Source organism: Hyperolius riggenbachi, chromosome 2 (assembly GCF_040937935.1).
Source record: "Hyperolius riggenbachi isolate aHypRig1 chromosome 2, aHypRig1.pri, whole genome shotgun sequence".
Taxonomy (NCBI): Eukaryota; Metazoa; Chordata; class Amphibia; order Anura; family Hyperoliidae; genus Hyperolius; species Hyperolius riggenbachi.
This window is the reverse complement of record NC_090647.1, coordinates 252353376-252376651: the sequence shown is the minus strand read 5'-3', so window position 1 is coordinate 252376651 and position 23276 is coordinate 252353376. Positions and strand designations below refer to the sequence as shown.

The window sequence follows — 23276 nt, the reverse complement described above, 5'->3', positions numbered from 1 at the left end:
ACATTCTAAAACAAGATTTAATATAGTTTTATTCATTATAAAACAAGTTAGCTCAACAGTGTGTGAATAAAGCGGGCCAGGCACAGCATCCATGACATTTCTATTTATCAATAAAGGCTACTGAACTTTGACCAGCTAGTGTCCCTAATAAATCAGATAACACACAAGGCTCACACAAACAATGCATCCTAAAAATCTTTCCACAATACATATGTATGTGGACAGTGTTTAGGAAAAAAAATCTCGTAATAAAATAGGATACCTGCTTTAACATGAGCAAAAATACAATTTTATCCTCATTATAAAGGTTCTACATAGCGTTTACTGATCATTGGAAAATATAATTTACAGCATATTTTTCAATCTTTTGATATTTTGTACTCTGCAATCTTTTTTCAATTTTGGGTAGATTGTTTTTTGATACAATTGATGTACCCTAAATTCTGTTCCATTTAGCACAGCCCAGGTCAGGAAAATCATCAAATAAATATTTCTTGCTGTATAAAAACACACAAATGCATAGAAACTAATTAGACTATTGGGAGTCCTATAGTACGTCTTTCATAACCTACTGGAAATCTGTTAACAAAATATCAGCAAAGCATTTGTGAAATGGGTATAATATGGTGGTGAATATCAGTAAATATGATAGGCTGTATCCTAGTTGTGTTCAAACATTTCAAATCTTATTGTCACAGTACACAGGCTAATTGAATTATGTTCTTTGTTTACATCTTGTTTCTTTGGCTGTGTGTTATCCTCAACTCTGTGTAACTTGAATAGCCCATGAATGATTTCTAGTTATAGCATTTAGACACACTTTCTGGTAGAATTAAGGCTAAGCGCACATTTGAGCTGTGCAAAATCACAAAGACTTTACTGGAAGTGCAGCTCACTGCATTTGAGTTTAAACTCTGTAGGCCACAATTCACTAAGCTTTATCAAACACTTTATTGAACATTTGATAATTTAACTCATGAGTAAAATCTCATTTTGAATTCACTAAGGTGTTATAGATGTATTGAACATTTTATCAATAAAACATTCCATAAATCTATAACACCTTAGTGAACTCAAAATTAGATTTTACTCATGAGGTAAATTATCAAATGTTCGATAAAGTGTTTGATAAACCTTAGTGAATTGAGGCCTTAAATGAATACTATCAATACCCAAGTGTTCTAAAATGACAATGTACAAATAGGCCCATATGCAATTCACTTTTTCACCAGAGTTTTCTCCTAGGAGATAATTTTTCATCTTCAATTTATAATATCTTTCCAGCACTTTCCAACTAGAAAAAGTACCAAAAAGTAGCTAGTAAAGTACTATCAAATGTATTTTGAGCATTCTCTTGCTTTCTGGTGGCTTAAAATACATTTTATTGACAAGTTTAAAAAGATCAAATAGGAGAAAACTCAGGTGAAAAAGTGAATTGCATATGGGCCATAATGTCTAAGTAGCTGTGTAAACATTTTCCTACTTTTCATGTTAAATATCAGAGGCAAAAGCTGCAGCTTTTCTGCATTTTACATTACTGTAAAAATCAGCCGAATTTAGCGGTTAATAGCAAAGCCCCCTTCAGTCCTAGAAACACCAAATTTTCAGGGTTTATTAAACCGAATCTTGTGAACAAGATGCAAAAAAAGTTTTCAAAAAGACCTTATAGTTTTTGAGAAAATCGATGTTAAAGTTGGATGGAATTTCCACGATTTCCGCGATTTCCGGCGGAAATCCGCCTACGGCACTCGCATTACCGATTTCCGCATTCCGATGCGGAAATGCAATTTCTGATCGGAATTTCGGAAATTGCATTTCCGCGGAATCCGAATGAGCATCCCTAGCTGTAAGGGTACTTTAAACGGAGATCAATAAAAAATAAAGATGCAAATTGAAGAAAAAAAACAGCAAAAATGTACACTGCTCCCATTCCAATACATTTCATGCATGGGTCTCTGCCTTCAGCACAAATCTGACACAATTTCCCTTAATGTGCGCCCAGCCTAGTTTTGTTTGCGTATTCAAAGTGGTTACAGGTTACAAATGGCCTTAAGCATTTATTGTAAAAAACAATATGAATTGTATTGGAAAAATAGGCCGTGGTCCATTGCACAGAAATTTGATTGAGATATCCTGGAGATTATAGACATGGCTAGCAGGACTTTTAAGAGGGTATAATATACCAGGCCTGGTTTAGAGTGAACATTTTAATATCCCCAGGAAACTAGCCTGGAGTGGATTATTTTACTAGGAAGTTACGGTACATGAAGCGGATATATAATCAGATTGATTGAACTATCCAAATATACCCATTATGATATAGTCATATGCATGAACAGTGCTTATGAGGTCTGTTTTTAATGGGGGTAGCATATTGGGCACTAAGAACATGCACAGTATGTAAATCATTTAGTAGCTTATATTGAGCAATTAAAAAAAACATTTTTGCAATACAATATACATTTTTTTTCTATAGTGTAGGTGAGCAATAGCACACACATTTTTGCATTTTTTTAGTATTGAGCATTTATTTTTGTCTAGATTTCCTTTGTAGCGATTATCCCACTCTTCCGGTTTTCAATAACAAATGCTACTGGGAAAGAAAGTGATTCTCCCAAATTTGGACAGAAGTTTAAACACTTCCCTACTTATAAAAAATAATAAAAGCGTTTTTCTTCTTGAGAATATTGAAGATATTAATTCGCTTACAATTGTAGCCAATTGGCACCAGAATTCTTAAGATCCATAGGATCAAGACCAAAATAAAAATATGGTTCCTAAGAACGTCAGCTGTAATTGCTGCGTGTTTCTAAAGAACTGGCACCGGCTTGGAGGGGATCCGCCAATAAGTTTCTACAAAGTAAAGAGCTCTCCCCCTGCAATTTGTTGGGAAATCATGAGGATGAGTCAAAGATCAGAGCAGACTTCTGCTATCTATGATACAACCAGTAACCAGGAGAGGACTATATGTTTTCTATCAGTTAGTGATAGGACTTTGGTGAAGCAAACAGCAACCACACCCCATTCTTGTCATCTGGTCAGAATCCCTTTTCCATTTAGATATACTGTATTCCCAATTTCAAAGACCTCTATAACTGTAGCTTATAGCCCTATGAAATTTCTGACTTGCCCTGATGAAGGACCACTTAGGCCTAAAGTAGCTCAGCTGTCTGCAAGTTGGATTATATGGCTCAGTAAAATGAATAGGTTATAGGTATACTATACACCACCAGTTTGATGTATTGCTTGGCTTTTCAGAGATGTAAGGGAATGATTTGCAATCCAATCACTGGGGAACATTTATCAAAAGTGTCAGACAAAATCTTAGGTCTGTAGAGATCCGTGCAGAATGATCTCAGACATCTTAAAGTGAACCTCCAGACTAAAAATCGACTCAGCAGCACTGAAAAGGCCTGGTGTTTCTTTAATAGTTTCCTCTTATACAAGACTCATTTTTAGCTGCACAGAAGAAAACTGCCCGGGCTTTTTTCCCCTGATGCTGTGCAAAGCATGATGGGATTTCTGATGTTGTTCTCGTTCTGCTGTTTTGGTGCAATTTTTTTTTTTTACATTTTGAATTTGACATTGAAGCCTAGTGTGTGCAGCTGGGAGGGGTAATCAGGACACAGGATAGTTGGAACTGTGTTTCCTGCTCCTTGTCACCTCCTTTCAACCAAAAAGATGGCTGCCCCCATGACAAAGATGGCAGCCCCCATGAATCACAAACATTTGCCTGTTCTTTTAAAACAGGGTGGGTAAGAGATTATATTACCTATCTATTCTAATTAACATAACTAATGTAACTTAATGACAGTATGTTTGTTTAGGCTGAAGTTCCCCTTTAAGAAACCACTAGATGGCGAAGATTTTTTTCTTGAACTGTTCTAAATAAGGAGGAATGGGAGGTTTCTCAGACAAAGGGCAGTGTGTGAGGGAAAATGCTGTGTGTAAGGTAACAATTAAGTCTGCTATATTGGTACAGAAAAGCGAACAATACAGTAGTATAAAAACATTAAGATTTTTTTTTGTTTTTAGGTTATGGTTGACTGACAACATGTAATGAAGATAAAAACAGAATAAAAATGTAACATCCTGCTTAGGCATTTACAGCAACAAACCGTAAGCTTACCCCCCCCCCCCCCCCCCCTAGTGACCAGGCTATTTTTTACATTGCATTGTGTACATTTTTACGCATTCCCGTCGGTGCAGGAACATTAACATACATTTTTACACGTTAGTGGTGCAATGTGTAAAAATTTACGGGCTCTGATCCCTGCTGGCATTTTTTTCCGTTTGTTTTTTAATAAACATTGCTATTTTTCTTTTTATTACCCCCCACCCGCCAATCAAAGCAATCGGCTGTCATAGGCATCATTGTAAGGCATATTTATTTTTAAACCACTTACGAAAGCTAAATACAGTACTTTCCCTAGTGCATTAGCAGAGTTGGAATTCAGCTTCTCAAGAGATTCAGTACAATAGGGTAGGCTGTTAGGAGGAAGAGATACAGGGGTCATGGAAAAGATCTATTGTATTAGATAAGTAAATCTTTTCTAAACAGTTCATATCTAAAGTGCTACATAGCGACCCTTGTTCCCCTAGTCAGCAGGCCTAAGCTTTGGCCAGGTCTGTTTAATGGCACCCATACATGATACAAACGTTAATTTTCCCATTTATTCAACCAAAATGATCGAATGAAAGTAGAAAATATTTTTTTTTTTATCAAGAAAAACAAACGATTATCCTGTTTTTTTTCTATAAAAATCTGATCGGACATGTTAGAAAAATCTTTATATTCGATCTAACTGAATAATCAAACAAGATTATCTAATCTGCTTCTGACACCAGCTTACAGATACTTACAGGATATCTGTTGTATCTGATGGGCTCATGCCTTAACTGATCCCTTTTTAAGTTTCTGTGGCACATCAAAATTCTGTTACAATAGGGCAGGTTTCTATTACAAAGTGATGCGAATGCGGCTACGTAGCCGCATCGCACCACTTCCGCCGCCGGCTGCATCACTTCTGCATCTCCCGATGCGGAAGTGAATTGAGGAGATGGGACGTGGCTGCGGTCGTGCGAAAATCTGCAGCATGCTGCAGATTTTCGGATTGCTCCGCACAACTTGCACGCAGTGGAAACTCTTCCACTGGCGTGCATATGTTTCAGCACACCCGCGGTGCGATGCGGCTATGTAGCCACATCGCACCGCTCCTAGTGGAAACGGGCCCATACTGTCTACATGGTGCACAAACCACCAAAACATATATTCCACTGACCTGAATTATGGCTCCTGACATTAATATTGTCTTCTGGTGCATATAGAATGTGACCATCAATTCAAGTTCATTCATCATTGAGATCCATTTATAAAAATAGAAAACCTGAAGCTTTTCAAGTACATTTTCCCTCCAAAACAGCAGATTTAGCCAGATTCATAAATGTTTGGGACATTGGCAAATGTAAGACATGTTGAATTACAGTACTTTCTGAAAAGTGAAGTATTTTATCACAAATGGTAAAGAATTGTGGTGTATTTAATATAAACGTATGTAATTGAAGTTTTTGCATTACCATATTACCATAAATAGGCATGTCACAGAATTATCTTGTTATTGCATATGTGAGGAATTAACCGCTTAAGGACCGCCCCCAGCCGACGGGCGGCGGCAAGGGCTGGGCCCAAACGATCGCAATACGCCCATCGGCGGTGGCATCTAGCGTGGATGTGCGGCGATCGTGTCATTCGTGGCGCGATCAGCCGCCGGCGATAGGCTCCACCCCCTCGCTCTGTAACCCGCCGGCCGTTCGGAAGCGCCGGCGGGTTACTAGCTGCCCGATCGCCGCTGCCCCTATGTATAATAGGCTTTGTAATGTATACAAAGCCTATTATACAGGCTGCCTCCTGCCCTGGTGGTCCCAGTGTCCGAGGGACCACCAAGCCAGGCTGCAGCCACCCTAGTCTGCACCCAAGCACACTGATCTCCCCCCCCCTTCCCTCTGATCGCCCACAGCACCCCTCAGACCCCCCCCCCCTCCAGACCACTGTTTGCACCCAATAACCCCTCTAATCCCCCATCAATCACTCCCTGTCACTATCTGTCAACGCTGTTTTTTTTTTATGCCCTAAACTGCCCCCTGCTCCCTCCTGATCACCCCCCACCCCTCAGATTCTCCTCAGACCCCCCCCCCCCCTGTGTACTGTATGCCTCTACCCCCCCTGTAATAACCCACTGATCACCTGTCAATCACCCATCAATCACCCCCAGTCACTGCCACCCATTAATCAGCCCCTAACCTGCCCCTTGCGGGCAATCTGATCACCCACCCACACCATCAGATCGCCCGCAGATCCGACGTCAGATCACCTCCCAAGTGCATTTACATCTGTTCTCTCCTCTAAACACCCACTAATTACCCATCAATCACCCATCAATCACACCCCATCACCACCTGTCACTGTTACCCATCAGATCGGACCCTAATTTGCCCTTTGCGGGCACCCAATCACCCGCCCACACACTCAGATTAACCTCAGACCCCCCCTTATCAATTCGCCAGTGCATTATTTACATCTGTTCTTCCCTGTAATAACCCACTGATCACCTGTCAATCACCTATCAATCACCCATCAATCACCCGCTGTCATTGCCACTCATCAATCACCCCCTGTCACTGCCACCCATCAATCAGCCCCTAACCTGCCCCTTGCGGGAAATCTGATCACCCACCCACACCATCAGATCGCCTGCAGACCCACCGTCAGATCACCTCCCAAGTGCATTGTTTACATCTGTTTTCTCCTCTAAACACCCACTAAATACCCATCAATCACCCCCTGTCACTGCTACCCATCAGATTAGACCCCTATCTGACCCTAGGACACCCAATCACCCGCCCACACCCTCAGAACGCCCTCAGACCGCAGCCCTGATCACCTCGCCAGTGCATTGCTTGCATCTATTCCCCCCTCTAATCACACCTTGAGACACCCATCAATAACCTCCTGTCACCACCTGTCACCCCCTAGCACACCTACCCATCAGATCAGGCCCTAATTTGCCCCGTGTGGGCTCATGATCACTCGGCCAAACCCTCAGATCCCCCTCAGAACCCCTTCCGATCACCTCCCCAGTGCATTGATTGCATCTATTTTCCCCTCTAATCACCCCCTGAGACACCCATCAATCACCTCCTGTCACCCCCCTAGCACTCCTATCCATCAGATCAGGCCCAATACAACCTGTCATCTAAGAGGCCACCCTGCTTATGACCGGTTCCACAAAATTTGCCCCCTCATAGACCACCTGTCATCAAAATTTGCAGATGCTTATACCCCCTGAACAGTCATTTTGAGACATCTGGTTTCCAGACTACTCACGGTTTTGGGCCCGTAAAATGCCAGGGCAGTATAGGAACCCCACAAGTGACCCCTTTTTAGAAAAAAGACACCCCAAGGTATTCCGTTAGGTGTATGACGAATTCATAGAAGATTTTATTTTTGTCAAAAGTTGACGGAAATTGATTTTTATTGTTTTTTTTCACAAAGTGTCATTTTTCACTAAATTGTGACAAAAAATAAAATCTTCTATGAACTCACCATACACCTAACTGAATACCTTGGGGTGTCTTCTTTTTAAAATGGGGTCACATGTGGGGTTCCTATACTGCCCTGGCATTTTAGGGGCCCTAAACCGTGAGGAGTAGTCTAGAAAACAAATGCCTCAAAATGACCTGTGAATTGGACGTTGGGCCCCTTAGCGCACCAAGGCTGCAAAAAAGTGTCACACGTGGTATCGCCAGTATAATGTGTTTTGGGGTGTATTTTTACACATACCATGCTGGGTGGGAGAAACATCTCTGTAAATGGACAATTGTGTGTAAAAAAAATCAAAAAAAATTGTCATTTACAGAGATATTTCTCCTACCCAGCATGGGTATGTGCAAAAATACACCCCAAAACACATACTACTTCTCCTGAGTACGGCAATACCACAGGTGTGGCACTTTTTTGCAACCTAACTGCGCTAAGGGGCCCAAAGTCCAATGAGCACCTTTAGGCTTTACAGGGGTGCTTACAATTAGGCACCCCCCAAAATGCAAGGACAGTAAACACACCCCACAAATGACCCCATTTTGGAAAGTAGACACTTCACGGTATTCAGAGAGGAGCATAGTGAGTCCGTGGCAGATTTTTTTTTGTCGCAAGTTAGCAGAAATGGAAACTTTTTTTTTGTCACAAAGTGTCATTTTCCGCTAACTTGTGACAAAAAATAAAATTTTCTATGAACTCACCATGCCCCTCAGTGAATACTTTGGGATGTCTTCTTTCCAAAATGGGGTCATTTGGGGGGTATTTAGACTATCCTGGAATTTTAGCACCTCATGAAACATGACAGGTGGTCAGAAAAGTCAGAGATGCTACAATGCTTGATTTTGTACTATCATGGATCTCTAACTCGTCCCTTGTTTTGCCCAGCTTACGTTCCTTCCGGTGACAAGGATGAGTCTTTACTCTTTTTACTGTTAGGTCTGATGCTTGCTATTTCTCTGTTAAGAGGCATTCTATATTATAAAACTTCACAGCTACATCATGCTAAAGTTTAAACATGTCGGTTTTAAATACATTTACACATTTAGGGTTTATAATGCTTTTAAAGAAATTATTGAATGATCATGTGACCGTATGATGTAATGTTATAAAGCAGCTATATAAATGAATATAAAAATATGAGACTCTTATTTTTTGCTACTAATGTTCTATTCATTATCCGTACTATACATACAATTCATTGTAGTATAAGTTTTTTTTAGATTCAGGTTTGCTTCACATTTACTTTTTCCCTTTATTTACGCATGTCAAATAACCTATACGTATTTAAGCCCTTCCTGACCGTCTAACGCCGATGGCATCGGGGAAGGTGGCAGTCCCGGGATGGCGTAGCGCCGAAAGTAGTAAAGAGCGGTGGGCGGAGATTAGCTGGGATTGCAAGCACTGATGCGAGTGCATCCCTGCTTGAATGACAGAGCTCCGCTCCATCAACAGTCTGCCAGCGGTGATCGCCGCTATCAGACTGTTCGACGGCTAAACCACTGTCTAGTTACATTGTACAGCGCTGCGATCTACGGCAGCGATGTACTGGGAACAGCCCTGTCACTTGTGCCACCCTGGCAGTCGCTACTTTGAACTTCTCCCGTCGGGTCGCCGCTATAGAACTATCCCATCCAAAACCACCAAGCGCAGGAACTCCTTCTCCCAAGCAGTCCTGATGCTAAACTAGGGGAGTACTCACTTTAGGTCAAGAAACCTCTCAGCCGCTCACTGATCCTCACACCACATGGGACAATATGGTCACACAGCCAGTTTTTTGAACTAAATGACTCTACGCAGGCCTCAAAGGCTTGCTCATACTGTTGAACTGCTGGTAAAGGTCTATGTACTTTTGCACACCTGTTAATGTATGTCTCTTCTGCATGCATATCTGTTTGCCTGTCTTTGTACTTGCCTATGCCATGTGAACCACAAATAATTTTGAGTATGACTCCCGTCGCACTTGGCAAATAAAACAGATTCTGATTCTTTTGCACAGACGATAAGTGAAGTTTATTAACGCTTCCTGTACTGGAAACAATATGAGACTCGTGTCTCTGCTACGAATGTTCGATTTCATAGCGGTACTACACATATAATCCATTATCCCATAAGTTTATTTTCAGTTCAGATTCCCCTTAACCCAGAGCAAAACATACAGTCAGGAACAGTGGCCTGGATTATATATATATATATATATATATATATATATATATATATATATATATATATATATATATATATATATATATATATATATATATATATATATATATATACACACACACATACACACATCCCTATGTGTCCTCCTGTGTTCTCCTCTGCATGGGCACAGTACAGGGAGTCCCTGACATTGCCCGCGGGTTGGAGGTTCGTATTCGCAGGCGTTCAAAAGCCAGGAACTCCCTGCATTTGGACTATAAGACGCAGTGACTTTTTCTCCCCACCTTTTATAGTCCCACTCACCGTATAGTCAGGCGTATAGGTCGACTGGGCATATAAGATGACCCCCCCCCAACTTTTCCAGTTAAAGTATAGAGTTTGGGATATACTCACCGTATAAGACTACCCCTCTTCCAACGCACACCAAATACATTTTTTAAAAAAAATCCTATACTGGTGCTATGTATGAACAGATACTGGTGCTGTACTGTATGTGGTACCCAGTATATAACAGTATATAGGCTTAACTACTTGAATTGGTCAGCTCTCCCTGTTTATCAGAGCGGTATGCAAGAATAGATCGCGCTGTGCCCATAAAACATGCCTCTTTCACCCTGCTTGCCCACCCTTGTATCCTTTTTACCTCCTTCTCTGCCTCTCAGATCTCGCACATGTGCGCCTGCGCCGCTTCACTAAAGTCCTCAGCAGCGAGATCTGAGAGGCGGTAACAGGATAGGGCATATCACCCGGCATCAATGACACCTGGCGTATAAGACGACCCCTGACGTTTCAGAAGATTTTCAAGGGTTAAAAAGTGGTCTTATGCACCAAAATATAGTGTGTGTGTGTGTGTGTGTGTGTGTGTGTGTGTGTGTGTGTGTGTGTGTGTATATATATATATAATTTATATATATATATAATTTATGTACACACACACACACACACACACGTCTTAGTACTGAGTATGCAGTATTTTACCTACAGATTGTGGTTATTTCTGTAAGTAGTAGAGATAAGGAAGATAATCATTACCGGCAATGTATACTCTAGGAGCAATAATGTAGCCAAACACTTGGCAAAACTAAACTAGTCTAAATACTACAACATAACTATTACATAGTAATTAAGAAATACATAACAGAAAGTACATAAATTGGACAGGATTATTACACTGAATCATTAGCAAGTCTTTTCTCTTGATTCCCCTAACCTGCCGAATGGTGCTTGAAAATGACAGCGGTTTCTGATGACAGCTATGTGACAAGCACTTTGACATGCTCTCTCAACCTATTCCTGGGCTGTAATCTTTACATTACCGCACAGAAGTGAAATTCATGCTAAGAGGAATGAAATTACATAATATACAGCATTTCCTTACAGGTTTTCACACGTCTGAAGGGTCTACAATACAATGTGTTTAATAATGATATATTCATCAGTCACAGCATAAGACGTGAAATGTATAGTGAAGCACTGATGTAAGCTCCATAAGGCTCAAGCATGCCTTTACCTGCTGCTTAGTCTCATCAGAAGTCGTCACCATTCAAACCCGGACTGACCAGTTACAGAGTAGTTCCAGTTAGACTCTACTGGCAATTTTAAAAATAGGCCTAGCTAACACAGTACTATACCCCATTCTATATACATACCATGAACTCTGCATTAAATGTTACAATACAGTAACAAAATATATTAGCCTTGAGTGAGTCATGGAACCCAGTCTTTAAGCACAGCAGAGCCCCAAAGATCCTAAAAAAAATTGGCCTTCACCACTGTGAGTACTGTTGGCACTTTGTGCTGGTTGGTTAAGACTGCTGGTTAATTGCATTCCGGATAACTGGGACTCTACGGTATATAGTCATGTCACTGACTGTCCCTCAGAGGGGCTCACAATCTAATCCCTACCATAGTCATGTGCCTATCATAGTCCGTATTTTTTTGGGATGTGGGTGAAAAATTGAGTGCCCGGAGAAAACCCACACAGACACATGGAGAACATACAAACTCCATGAAACGCTTTCCTGCAGAGAAAGGCTTCTGAGTGCAGGCGATACATAAAAGGGTCAATAGTTCATATGTTGAAGCTGTGGGACACAGACTGTGTGAAAGAATATATCATTCATATGAGACAAAACATTGAACCTACTTTTTAAAGTTTAAAAAAAGAAAATTAAATAAATAAAAAGTTGTGGGATTCTGGGGAAAAAAAAGGTCATTTTCAGGATTAGGAGGATAGATACAACAGTTTATCTTATCAGATATTTTTTCACCTTGGATATCCTTTAACACTGTATAACTCAAAAATCAGAAAGTAAGTTTAGGAGGGACAGAGGATGAATTATGTGGAATCATAACTTGTTAGGTCATCTAAAAGTTAACCTTTTTCACATAGAAACATATATTGTACATATCTAATGTACTGTTGAGTAAACCAGTACTTTACAGTAATGTCTTCCAACGTACAGTCACGCCGCGTGAAGCTATGTAGCCATGTCGCAATTTTTGAAGTGATTTTTCCCACAGCCGGCAAATTTTTGCGAGGCAAACGATAGTTTCTGCGATTTCACTACATGAGTACGTATGCGTGATTGAGCTAAGAACGTTTGGCGACAGGCGGCTATTATGACCACCATGGCGGATTGGATCTTTAACCTTCCTAGCGGTATGATTCCTTATGATTTTAGGGTCTAAAAGCGGTACAATTTTTTAATGTGCTTTTTTTAGACCCTAAAAGCATTAAATAATCACACCAGGAGAGAGTCTGCAGCAGCCCCAGCACTCACCTCCCTGGGCTTCAGCGCTGCAGTTTTCCTTCCGTCCTCCAGGTTGCACTCTAACCCTATAGTGAGATTGCTGGCTGTCGTCATGACGACAGACAGCTATCTCACCAGGGGGAAGCAGAGCCTCAGAGGAGAGGAAGAAGAATGGCGTCTGACTCCGGGAACCCCCGCGAAGTGAGTTGAAACGCCTGCTGCGCACATTGCTCTGCACAGAACCTCCAGTGGCTACCGCGAGTGTAGGTCTGGGTTACCGCTTTGAGCTGTGGTTTGCCGTCCTGACTGTAGCTCGGGGTTACCGCCAAGGAGATTAAGATTCCTGATGACACCCCTGCAAAGATGGTTCAAACTCAGTTATGCCAGTTGTGTGCCGTCACGTGTTCCCATGGGGAGGAAGATGGACTGGGGAATGCTCATTCATCGGGTAACGCCGCTGAGCGTTCCCTGATCCATCTACCAGTGAGTACAGGCCTTGAGAGATTGTAATTACCAGGTGAAGTTGTGGCTGCAGTATAAACAGATTGTTAACCACAGACATTGGATATCCATGTTACCTGTATCTCTGAGCTACAGAAACAGATGTGGCTCCACCAACAGATGCCCTGCCTACCAGTATATGACATAATACAGAGATATCTATGCACATGAACAAAGAAATAAATTATGTAGCCCTGCACACAATGTAATATAATAGCCTTTATTCATTTAAAAAGTTCACTCATATACAAATAGTTAAAATTAGAGTTCACTCTAAACTGGAATACAATTCTTCAACAAAAAAACTGAATATTATATTTGGTCAAACATTTTCTTGGTGTTTTGTAAAACAAGTGTTCCTTAAATATAGAATATATTATTTAATTACAGCAACATATCTTGAATCTGGTTCTGTACAATAAGTCTGCTCAGTAGTATAACAAGTGTATACATTCCAATCCATCAGGTGACACTGTGACATACATCAGGGGAGAAGAGGATACATGGAATCAAATGTTACTGCTTGGATGACAGTAGAAGATATTTCCTATATTATACTTTATACAGTAACTGGAAAGCAGACCATGTAACAACTCAAGGAATATTTCATTACACCTGGCCCCTGTGGGAAAACATTCATGGGAAAGTGCGTCTCCTGACCTGACAACATGAATCACACTAAATTATTCTGTTCCCTTTAGGTGGTAGTTTGCCAAATGCAACTGGCATTCATAGTTCTATGTCAGTCATCCCGTTTAACAAGCTGAACTGCGCTGTAGATGCGTAAAGAAAGGTTCAGACCAACAGGACTAGAAGAAAGACTTGATTAACAGTTCTGGTTCAGTTCTCAAATTAGCTGTATCCAGACATTTCACAGACAGAAGACAAGACTCATCCAGGCTCAATCTCTGCAAGACATTGACATCCTTATAGCTGTACTCAAGGGTATCAGGAAGTCAGAGCTCATTTACATGCATGGTCATTAAATCTTATGGCATATAATATTAGCTCTAAGGACTGGGAGGAGCAGCCAATATTACACATTGTTGTTAGATTTGCTAGGCATGGAGAGCAGCAGAGAACACTGCAGAACACTGCAGTTTGCAACCCTTGCCTGGGTCATATGAAATACTAGGGGTTGGTGAAGGATTATGAAATTAGCAGTTGTGAGTCTGGAGTCATGTGCACCACCTATAGTGAGACCTTTTCCTGACCAGAGTTACCCCTGCAATGGCCTGGTACACGCTATGCAATCTTCGATCACATTGACGGGTCGAGTGTTTACATTTCTGACAGGTCCGATATGGTTTTGTATTAGTTTAGTTTTTTTCTATGAACCTGGAGTCCAGCTTTAAGGAAAATGTGTTATATTTCTCATGATACATCAGCAGTCACCTAATTAAGTTTTATTATCAGTGATTGTTGGATGAGTCTCTTCATTTGCATGGGAAATCTCTGGTGATGTGTAAGAGCATGGCAAGGAAACATAATGGTAAAGACAGCCATTACCTTGGTCCCATAAATGATATGAGGGAAATGCAGTACCCAAAGTCCAAGCTAGTCACATGATATAGCTACATGTAGCTAAAGTGTGACTGCTGATACTGGGTCAGGTCACAGGCTTGTATGGGCAAGGTTTAGATTTAGAATAAGACACAATACAGCTATTTATTATATTTGAATGTTTAAGCATGATCGCAGTTTAGCCAGAACACCAAAGGCTTTTTCTTTGTACAATGCCTTGAGGTACACCATCAGGAGTTAACATTTATTAGCTACTGCACATGATTCTTTTGATTGGCTGGTGTAGGTTATGGTACATTATTGTTTTTCATTCTATAATAAACCTGATGGGTTATCTTTATAACAAAGAAAGCCATTTATAGGTAGAACTTTAAATACTTTGTAGAGCGGTATCTACAGATTTGGAAAATATGTCTTTGTATCTACATATTTGAAAAATAGGTCTTTGGGATCTACAGAAATGATTTGAACAATGGGATCCATTAACTACACCATCTAAAATGTGCAGAAACAACTTATTTAACGTCCAGCTTTATGCACAGTAAAAATAAAACTTTGCTAGCCTGCCCCACATTTTTGTTATTTATGTGCAATTAACTTTGAAGGTGAAATCCAAAAAGACTGCAGTAGAAACTTTGGTCACATGATCTTCTGGCTGCTGGTTCTTCCAAATGTGGTAGAGAAGACCATATTGTTGCTGTGACACAAACTAGTGCTGGCAACCAGAGTCCACCAAGGTGACCTTGACCGCTCCAGAGAGCAAGCAATCCTGAACCCAAGAAGAAGCAACTAGAGGGATCTTATAAGCACAATTTCTACACAGAAATGAATAGGTAACTGGTGAATATGTATTAACAGATAATCGATGGGAAGGGATGGAGCTCACAGGACAGCAGCTTCTGGTGCAGAGGATCTGTACAGAATCCCCAAAATGTGGTGCGCTGAAATCCTAAACCTAAAGGACTCTGCTGGATGCTCTGTGCTAAAAAGCATACTGAACCAGGGTTACAGGAGGTCTGTGTTTATTGTGCTCGCAGTAAAGCTTTAGGCATTACTTATTTACAATGACGCAATTGTAGTTTCCTTTTGAAACAGTAAACTGGCAAAGCATTTACGAACACATAAGCCTTTACATAGCTTCAATTTAGCTGGCAAGCTTTCACAGAAATCCCTAGTTTCTCAGCTTTTCATCAAATACCCATAGAAGAACTACTACCTACCTCTCTCCTATTTAGTAAACAACCAGGTACAGTGCAATAATACAGGCAAGCAGAAGCTGAAATGAATGGGGACACGGCAAATGCATCCACAGTAAAGGTAACGGGTGATGCCTCTTCATAAGCATAGCATATAAAACGTCACACAGTGAATGTCACAGCTTCTCAGTGTCACAGCAAAAATCTGCATTTGTAGATCAGCTGTGTGCCTCATATAAAACCCCCCAATGCACAGCACATTTTTGGCAAGAGCAGGACAGCATAAGTGAGACAACTTGTTATCTGTGAACTGACAATGCATGTTGACCACAAAGCACTTGGAGCAGGAAGTGCCTTTGTTCCCCATGATGACAGAGCCACGCTACACAAACAGGCTGTGGCTGTTCACTAGCCATCAATGCACACTGTATGCTTTCCCGGTCAGGAATCTATCAGCACCATCAGGGACTGAAGGCATCCTGGTTTTCATGTTGACATAGAAGAAAATAAAAATCCTGACTTTTCCTCAGCATCTGGATTCAATCTTGCATGATCACAACTATGTATTTTATCCCCAAGCCATTGAAAAGAAGATGTCCAGTTATTGCACCTTTATGTACAGAAAAAAGCTACAAACAAATATTTCCATTTTTTTGTTTTGTTTTTGTTAACATTTCACCCGCATTTGTGTGGCAGGTGGTAAGTCCTGCCATCTTTTCAGGCTTTCAGACACAGGATTCTGCAGTATCAACTGTCATGATGGGACGTCTTATTTAGAAATATTGTTATCCGAGTGTTGTGGGTATCTTTTCCTCCTACAAAGGACAAAACACAAGAGTAAGAACACTGCACCCTGCATTCCTCATAAGCAATTCAAGTTTTGTTTTTAAAATCATTCGACATACAGTGTGGGATTTAACAACCTTTAATGCCCATCTACACATAGTTTTTCCTACCCACCAGACCCCACTTAACACAACAAAATAGGGAATTGACACTTATTTTTCTAATCGATAACTACACTGTTTTAAAAGCACAGAAAACGCTTTTAAGAATGTTATTTTTGCTAAAAATGTGCATTTTGCCAAAATCTATAACTTTTTCATGAAAATTTCAAGTCAAGTAAAAAATTATTTTAGATACAAAAAGGATTTGAATATAAAAACTTACAGATTGCGCTTGTCCAATGGAAATAAAAATATTTAATAAAAGGTATGATAACCTGAACAACTTTATATAAAAGGGCTTTTGCCCAATGGCATAAATACATGTAGAATAATATCATAAAACACTCAAACCAGTCCTAGACTGCTTAATGACAGTATAGCATATTATAGTAATAACTCTGCTCTAAGAGGTTAGTAGCTCTTGCATAATGAAGCGGTGGAAATGATTGCAATGATGAGTATCCCAAGCATGAGTTGGTATCTGTAAAGCAAACAAGCGTAGAGTATTTCCAAGCGTGCTAGCAAATAGGATGTTGATGCATGCAGAGATAAACAAAGTGTTGGCACGATCGGCCTGTTGAGGTGCTGACAGGCAAGTGAAACCAAACAACGTATCTTTAGGATTGGAGTGGTCAATATTCACTGGATTAGATAAGGAACGATCTCACCCTCCGCTGATGTGGTATCCTTTGATGATAAGTCCTCTAGCGGATAGTATCTTCCGGGAAGCCGCTCTATCTCATCAGCCCCGGCCGGCGGCTAGGTGAGAGAGACTTGATCTGCAATGCAGTATCGGGCAAGCGTGCCCGGCTCCCTAGGGGTCCGGATGGCGTGGGTGGCGTAGATCTTGCAAGCCTCCAACTCGGCAAACTTCCGTCCTGCTCGCACCGCCGGTCCGGAACTCCGACACACCTCCTTCCCCTATGCGGCGTGACGTCACGACTCTAGCCTCCGCTGACGTTTCGAGAGGAACGCCTCTCTTTCTCAAAGCTTGGCTGCTAGGGGATAGGAGGGTGGCTCTTTATACTGTGTAGTAGATAGAATTATTGAAAGGCATACAGCTCAAGATCCTTATTCAATCCATGCGGAACTAGTGTGTTCAAATTGTATATCCACATGGTTTCACGTCTGGACATTTCTAATAAAAAGTCTCCACCTCTCCATGATCTTGCCACTTGTTCAATAACACAGTATGTGGATCCTTTAAAGGAACAGCTGTGTTCCGTCCTATAGTGCGCTGATAAAGGGTGTTCTTTATTACCCTTTTTAATGTTAGTGCAATGTTCACTTAATCTTTCTTTTAGGGCACGTTTTGTTCTGCCCACATAGTGTTTTGAGCAGGGGCAGGTTAGCACATAGATGACCCCTTTTGTATCACAATTTGTTACATTTCTCATGCTGAATGTTTCATTCCCAGATGTGATCTGATAGATCCTTTCTATGGGGGAACTCAATTCCTTACATGCTCTACAGAATCCACATCTCTTAAAATATCCCTTAATCTTCTTTATTCCTGGTTTCTTAATGGTGGGTGCTAATAAGTTGCCTAAATTCCTAGATTTTTTGAATATTACTTGTGGATATTCCGGTAATAGGGGGGTGAGTACAGGATCTTCCCTTAATAAGCCCCAATGCCTTCTCACTATATTTCTCACCTTCAGAGCTTGGGAGGAGTATCTCATAACCACACTTGGTTGCTGAAAAGTGTGGCCAATTGGGTTCTCTCTCTCTTCCAGTAGGGCCGGTCTTACAGTGCATATAGCCTGTTCCCTAGCTCCTAAAATGATATCCTGTGGATATCCTTTATGTTCAAATCTGGCTTGCAGAACTTGAGCCTCTTTTTCAAAATCATCTACTTTTGAACAGTTTCTTCTAAGCCGTAGAAACTGGCCCTTCGGAATATTCATCAACCACTTATAGTGGTGACAACTATCTATGTTGATGTAAGTATTAGTATCTACTGGTTTTAGGTATGTTTTGGTTAAAATACTGCCCTCTTCTTGATACACCGTCAAATCTAAAAAATTGACCTGCTGTCTACTGAATTCAGCAGTGAATTGGAGGTTATAATGATTGTCATTAATCCAATCTATAAATGCATCGAGACTAGCTCGAGTCCCTTGCCAAATGAAGAATGCATCATCTATAAATCTCCTCCAGAGCACCAGGGAGGATCCGGGGCCCTCTGGCCCATTGAGAACATGACGTTCCCAATGGGCCAGAGGGCCCCGGATCCTCCCTGGTGCTCTGGAGGAGATTTATAGATGATGCATTCTTCATTTGGCAAGGGACTCGAGCTAGTCTCGATGCATTTATAGATTGGATTAATGACAATCATTATAACCTCCAATTCACTGCTGAATTCAGTAGACAGCAGGTCAATTTTTTAGATTTGACGGTGTATCAAGAAGAGGGCAGTATTTTAACCAAAACATACCTAAAACCAGTAGATACTAATACTTACATCAACATAGATAGTTGTCACCACTATAAGTGGTTGATGAATATTCCGAAGGGCCAGTTTCTACGGCTTAGAAGAAACTGTTCAAAAGTAGATGATTTTGAAAAAGAGGCTCAAGTTCTGCAAGCCAGATTTGAACATAAAGGATATCCACAGGATATCATTTTAGGAGCTAGGGAACAGGCTATATGCACTGTAAGACCGGCCCTACTGGAAGAGAGAGAGAACCCAATTGGCCACACTTTTCAGCAACCAAGTGTGGTTATGAGATACTCCTCCCAAGCTCTGAAGGTGAGAAATATAGTGAGAAGGCATTGGGGCTTATTAAGGGAAGATCCTGTACTCACCCCCCTATTACCGGAATATCCACAAGTAATATTCAAAAAATCTAGGAATTTAGGCAACTTATTAGCACCCACCATTAAGAAACCAGGAATAAAGAAGATTAAGGGATATTTTAAGAGATGTGGATTCTGTAGAGCATGTAAGGAATTGAGTTCCCCCATAGAAAGGATCTATCAGATCACATCTGGGAATGAAACATTCAGCATGAGAAATGTAACAAATTGTGATACAAAAGGGGTCATCTATGTGCTAACCTGCCCCTGCTCAAAACACTATGTGGGCAGAACAAAACGTGCCCTAAAAGAAAGATTAAGTGAACATTGCACTAACATTAAAAAGGGTAATAAAGAACACCCTTTATCAGCGCACTATAGGACGGAACACAGCTGTTCCTTTAAAGGATCCACATACTGTGTTATTGAACAAGTGGCAAGATCATGGAGAGGTGGAGACTTTTTATTAGAAATGTCCAGACGTGAAACCATGTGGATATACAATTTGAACACACTAGTTCCGCATGGATTGAATAAGGATCTTGAGCTGTATGCCTTTCAATAATTCTATCTACTACACAGTATAAAGAGCCACCCTCCTATCCCCTAGCAGCCAAGCTTTGAGAAAGAGAGGCGTTCCTCTCGAAACGTCAGCGGAGGCTAGAGTCGTGACGTCACGCCGCATAGGGGAAGGAGGTGTGTCGGAGTTCCGGACCGGCGGTGCGAGCAGGACGGAAGTTTGCCGAGTTGGAGGCTTGCAAGATCTACGCCACCCACGCCATCCGGACCCCTAGGGAGCCGGGCACGCTTGCCCGATACTGCATTGCAGATCAAGTCTCTCTCACCTAGCCGCCGGCCGGGGCTGATGAGATAGAGCGGCTTCCCGGAAGATACTATCCGCTAGAGGACTTATCATCAAAGGATACCACATCAGCGGAGGGTGAGATCGTTCCTTATCTAATCCAGTGAATATTGACCACTCCAATCCTAAAGATACGTTGTTTGGTTTCACTTGCCTGTCAGCACCTCAACAGGCCGATCGTGCCAACACTTTGTTTATCTCTGCATGCATCAACATCCTATTTGCTAGCACGCTTGGAAATACTCTACGCTTGTTTGCTTTACAGATACCAACTCATGCTTGGGATACTCATCATTGCAATCATTTCCACCGCTTCATTATGCAAGAGCTACTAACCTCTTAGAGCAGAGTTATTACTATAATATGCTATACTGTCATTAAGCAGTCTAGGACTGGTTTGAGTGTTTTATGATATTATTCTACATGTATTTATGCCATTGGGCAAAAGCCCTTTTATATAAAGTTGTTCAGGTTATCATACCTTTTATTAAATATTTTTATTTCCATTGGACAAGCGCAATCTGTAAGTTTTTATATTCATAGTTTTAGGAATTGGGATCCCTTTACAGTCTGCTGCCGTCCGATTGGGCGCAACACTAACATTTTAGCACAAAAAGGATTTGGTTAAACAATCTCAGCTCATACCTACGATAATTCCAAACTGGCTATTGCTTCTTTTCTTGCTAATTCACACATTACTTGCTAATTCAGTATTACTTTTTAAGGACATGGCGGGGGGAAATGACAGAGTACAGACAGCTTTCTAACATGTTTAACCACTTCACACCAAAAGTGTTTTTACCCTAACGGGCGAGAGCAATTTTCACCTTTCAGTGCTCATCCCTTTCATTTGCCAATAGCTTAATCACTACTAATCACAATGAAATGATCTATATCAGTTGGGTTTTTTGCGGTAGATATTTGTTTTCAGTAATTACTTTATTTTCTATGCATTTTAAAGGGGAAAATAAGGAAAAAATGAAAAAATACGCGATTTCTCCAATTTCATCCCCTATAGTTTTAATATAAACACTGCGACTGTGCATAAAACCCACACATTTTATCTGCCTATTTGTTCTGGTTATCATAAGATTTTAATTATGTCCCTAGTACAAAATATGGTGACAATAGAGTATTTGGAAATAAAGGTGTATTTTTTCTTTGGTGTTTTTTTCCCCACTATTTTCATGTGCATGTGCACAGGGGATGCACGGGAATGTGGGAGCGTGCACGCGCACATCGGCAGCAGCACTGTCTAACTTAAAAACATCCTGGAGCCATTAAAAGGCTCTAGCAGGACGTTTTTATAAGTCAACTTGTCATTAAGTGGTTAAATGTTGTATTCAACAAAGTACTTCTACATATTTTTAATACTATTTTTGGTCTGTCATTATTGGTACGCATACCCCACAGTAAGTTTTCTTCCTCATTGGTTTGAATCTTACTTTTTATGTAAATTAAATATCAGGATGAGAAATTGACTGTAGTCAGTTTGTCAATTATGTATTTTTTATACAATATGCTTGTAAGACATAATTTGCCACAGCAGGTTTATAGCATCCACACATACAGAGATACACAGATGAAGATAACAGGTTACTGTGAAATTCCGTACACTTCTGTTTCTCATTCTGCAGTAAAGGTGATATCTTTGCTTAGTCAGTGAGCTCTCTGTTACACTTACCATAGAAGCTCACAAATTCTTTCCTTGATAAACCATTTGTTGTATCTGAATGTAGTTCTCAAGCTGGCAAAGCCTTAGGACCTCTGACACAGGATCGCAAGTCAAGATGAACATTTCTGCATCTTATGGCAACAGCACAAGTAGTTCTATGACCTACTGACCATGAAGTAGCAGAGTAGCCATCATGCATGCAGTGATAAAGATGACTGCTCACAAACATTACCACTTCAATGAGTGACAGCACAAAGCATTTCTCTTACCTTTTATGTACTGAGTTATAAAGCAAAGCAAGGAGACGGAGCAGAAAAGAAAAAAATAAATATCTGAGAGGCACAGATAAAATCACTTCCACACAATACATTCACTATGTGTGCTTAATAGGAATATACATTATGATTATTATAATGCATTTATCTAGCCCTGGCATATTCCGCAGTGCTTTCCAGAAGACCTAGACATTTTGCTAGATGTCCCTCAGAAGATCTCACAATCTAGTCCCCAACTTTGTCCTAGTCGTCTTGACACCCTACTATAGTCTACACCAACAGCTACAAAAATGTTCAGAAGAGCTCAAAGAAAACACTGTTTATTTACTAATATGAAAAATGTGCAACAAGAAGAGTCTGATCTGTGGGCTTAAAAAACAGTTAAGTGTTTACCCCAGGGATCAAGGAAACTGTGGTAGCAGTACAATGCCCCTGTGCAAGTGTTTCTGTCAGTATAGTCTAGACTGTTACGGTAGTCTATTTATGTCTGTGCTTGAGTGCACTGCCATTTTAGGATATCAAGACATACATAAAGGAGCACATACATGATATACAGGTTCACGTGATGTTTCCTAACCCTTTCTGTACAAGCAGTAATGGAAAATATAAAGCACTGCATGAATGATCTAAGTTTGAATACTAAAGTACACAGTTATGACAGGGAAGACTTATAGTATGCCCATTACCTTTCACTGGTGTCACTGATAGTCAAATAGCCATACAGTAAAAGTTCCTTTCATACTGGGTAAAGGTTTGACTGTTTACATGAGAACAGATTTCTTCCAAGTACAGATCACCTGTGTTTGGACTAATGCCACATCACGGAATCTATAGTGTTCTATTCACGCTTCAACTATAAGCACAAGAATCAACTCCAGAGCAAATGTAATACGCTTGCTAATAGTTTCCAAATTTCATCCCAGGGCATAATCTATTTTTCTACCATAGTATTTCCTATACTATGCTTCTGGCTGTGCACTCATG

General features: G+C 40.7%; 1 protein-coding gene across 1 annotated transcript in view; it reads right to left on the bottom strand.

Moving 5' to 3' along the window:
* Positions 1 to 13220: 13220 nt before the first annotated feature.
* Positions 13221 to 23276, bottom strand: part of ATP2A3 (ATPase sarcoplasmic/endoplasmic reticulum Ca2+ transporting 3) — a 231029-nt gene continuing 220973 nt past the window's right edge. The window contains exon 22 of the mRNA XM_068268507.1: positions 13221 to 16549. Within this exon, the coding sequence (XP_068124608.1) occupies positions 16504 to 16549 (46 nt within the window). The 3' untranslated portion in view covers positions 13221 to 16503. The remainder of the gene's footprint in view (positions 16550 to 23276) is intronic.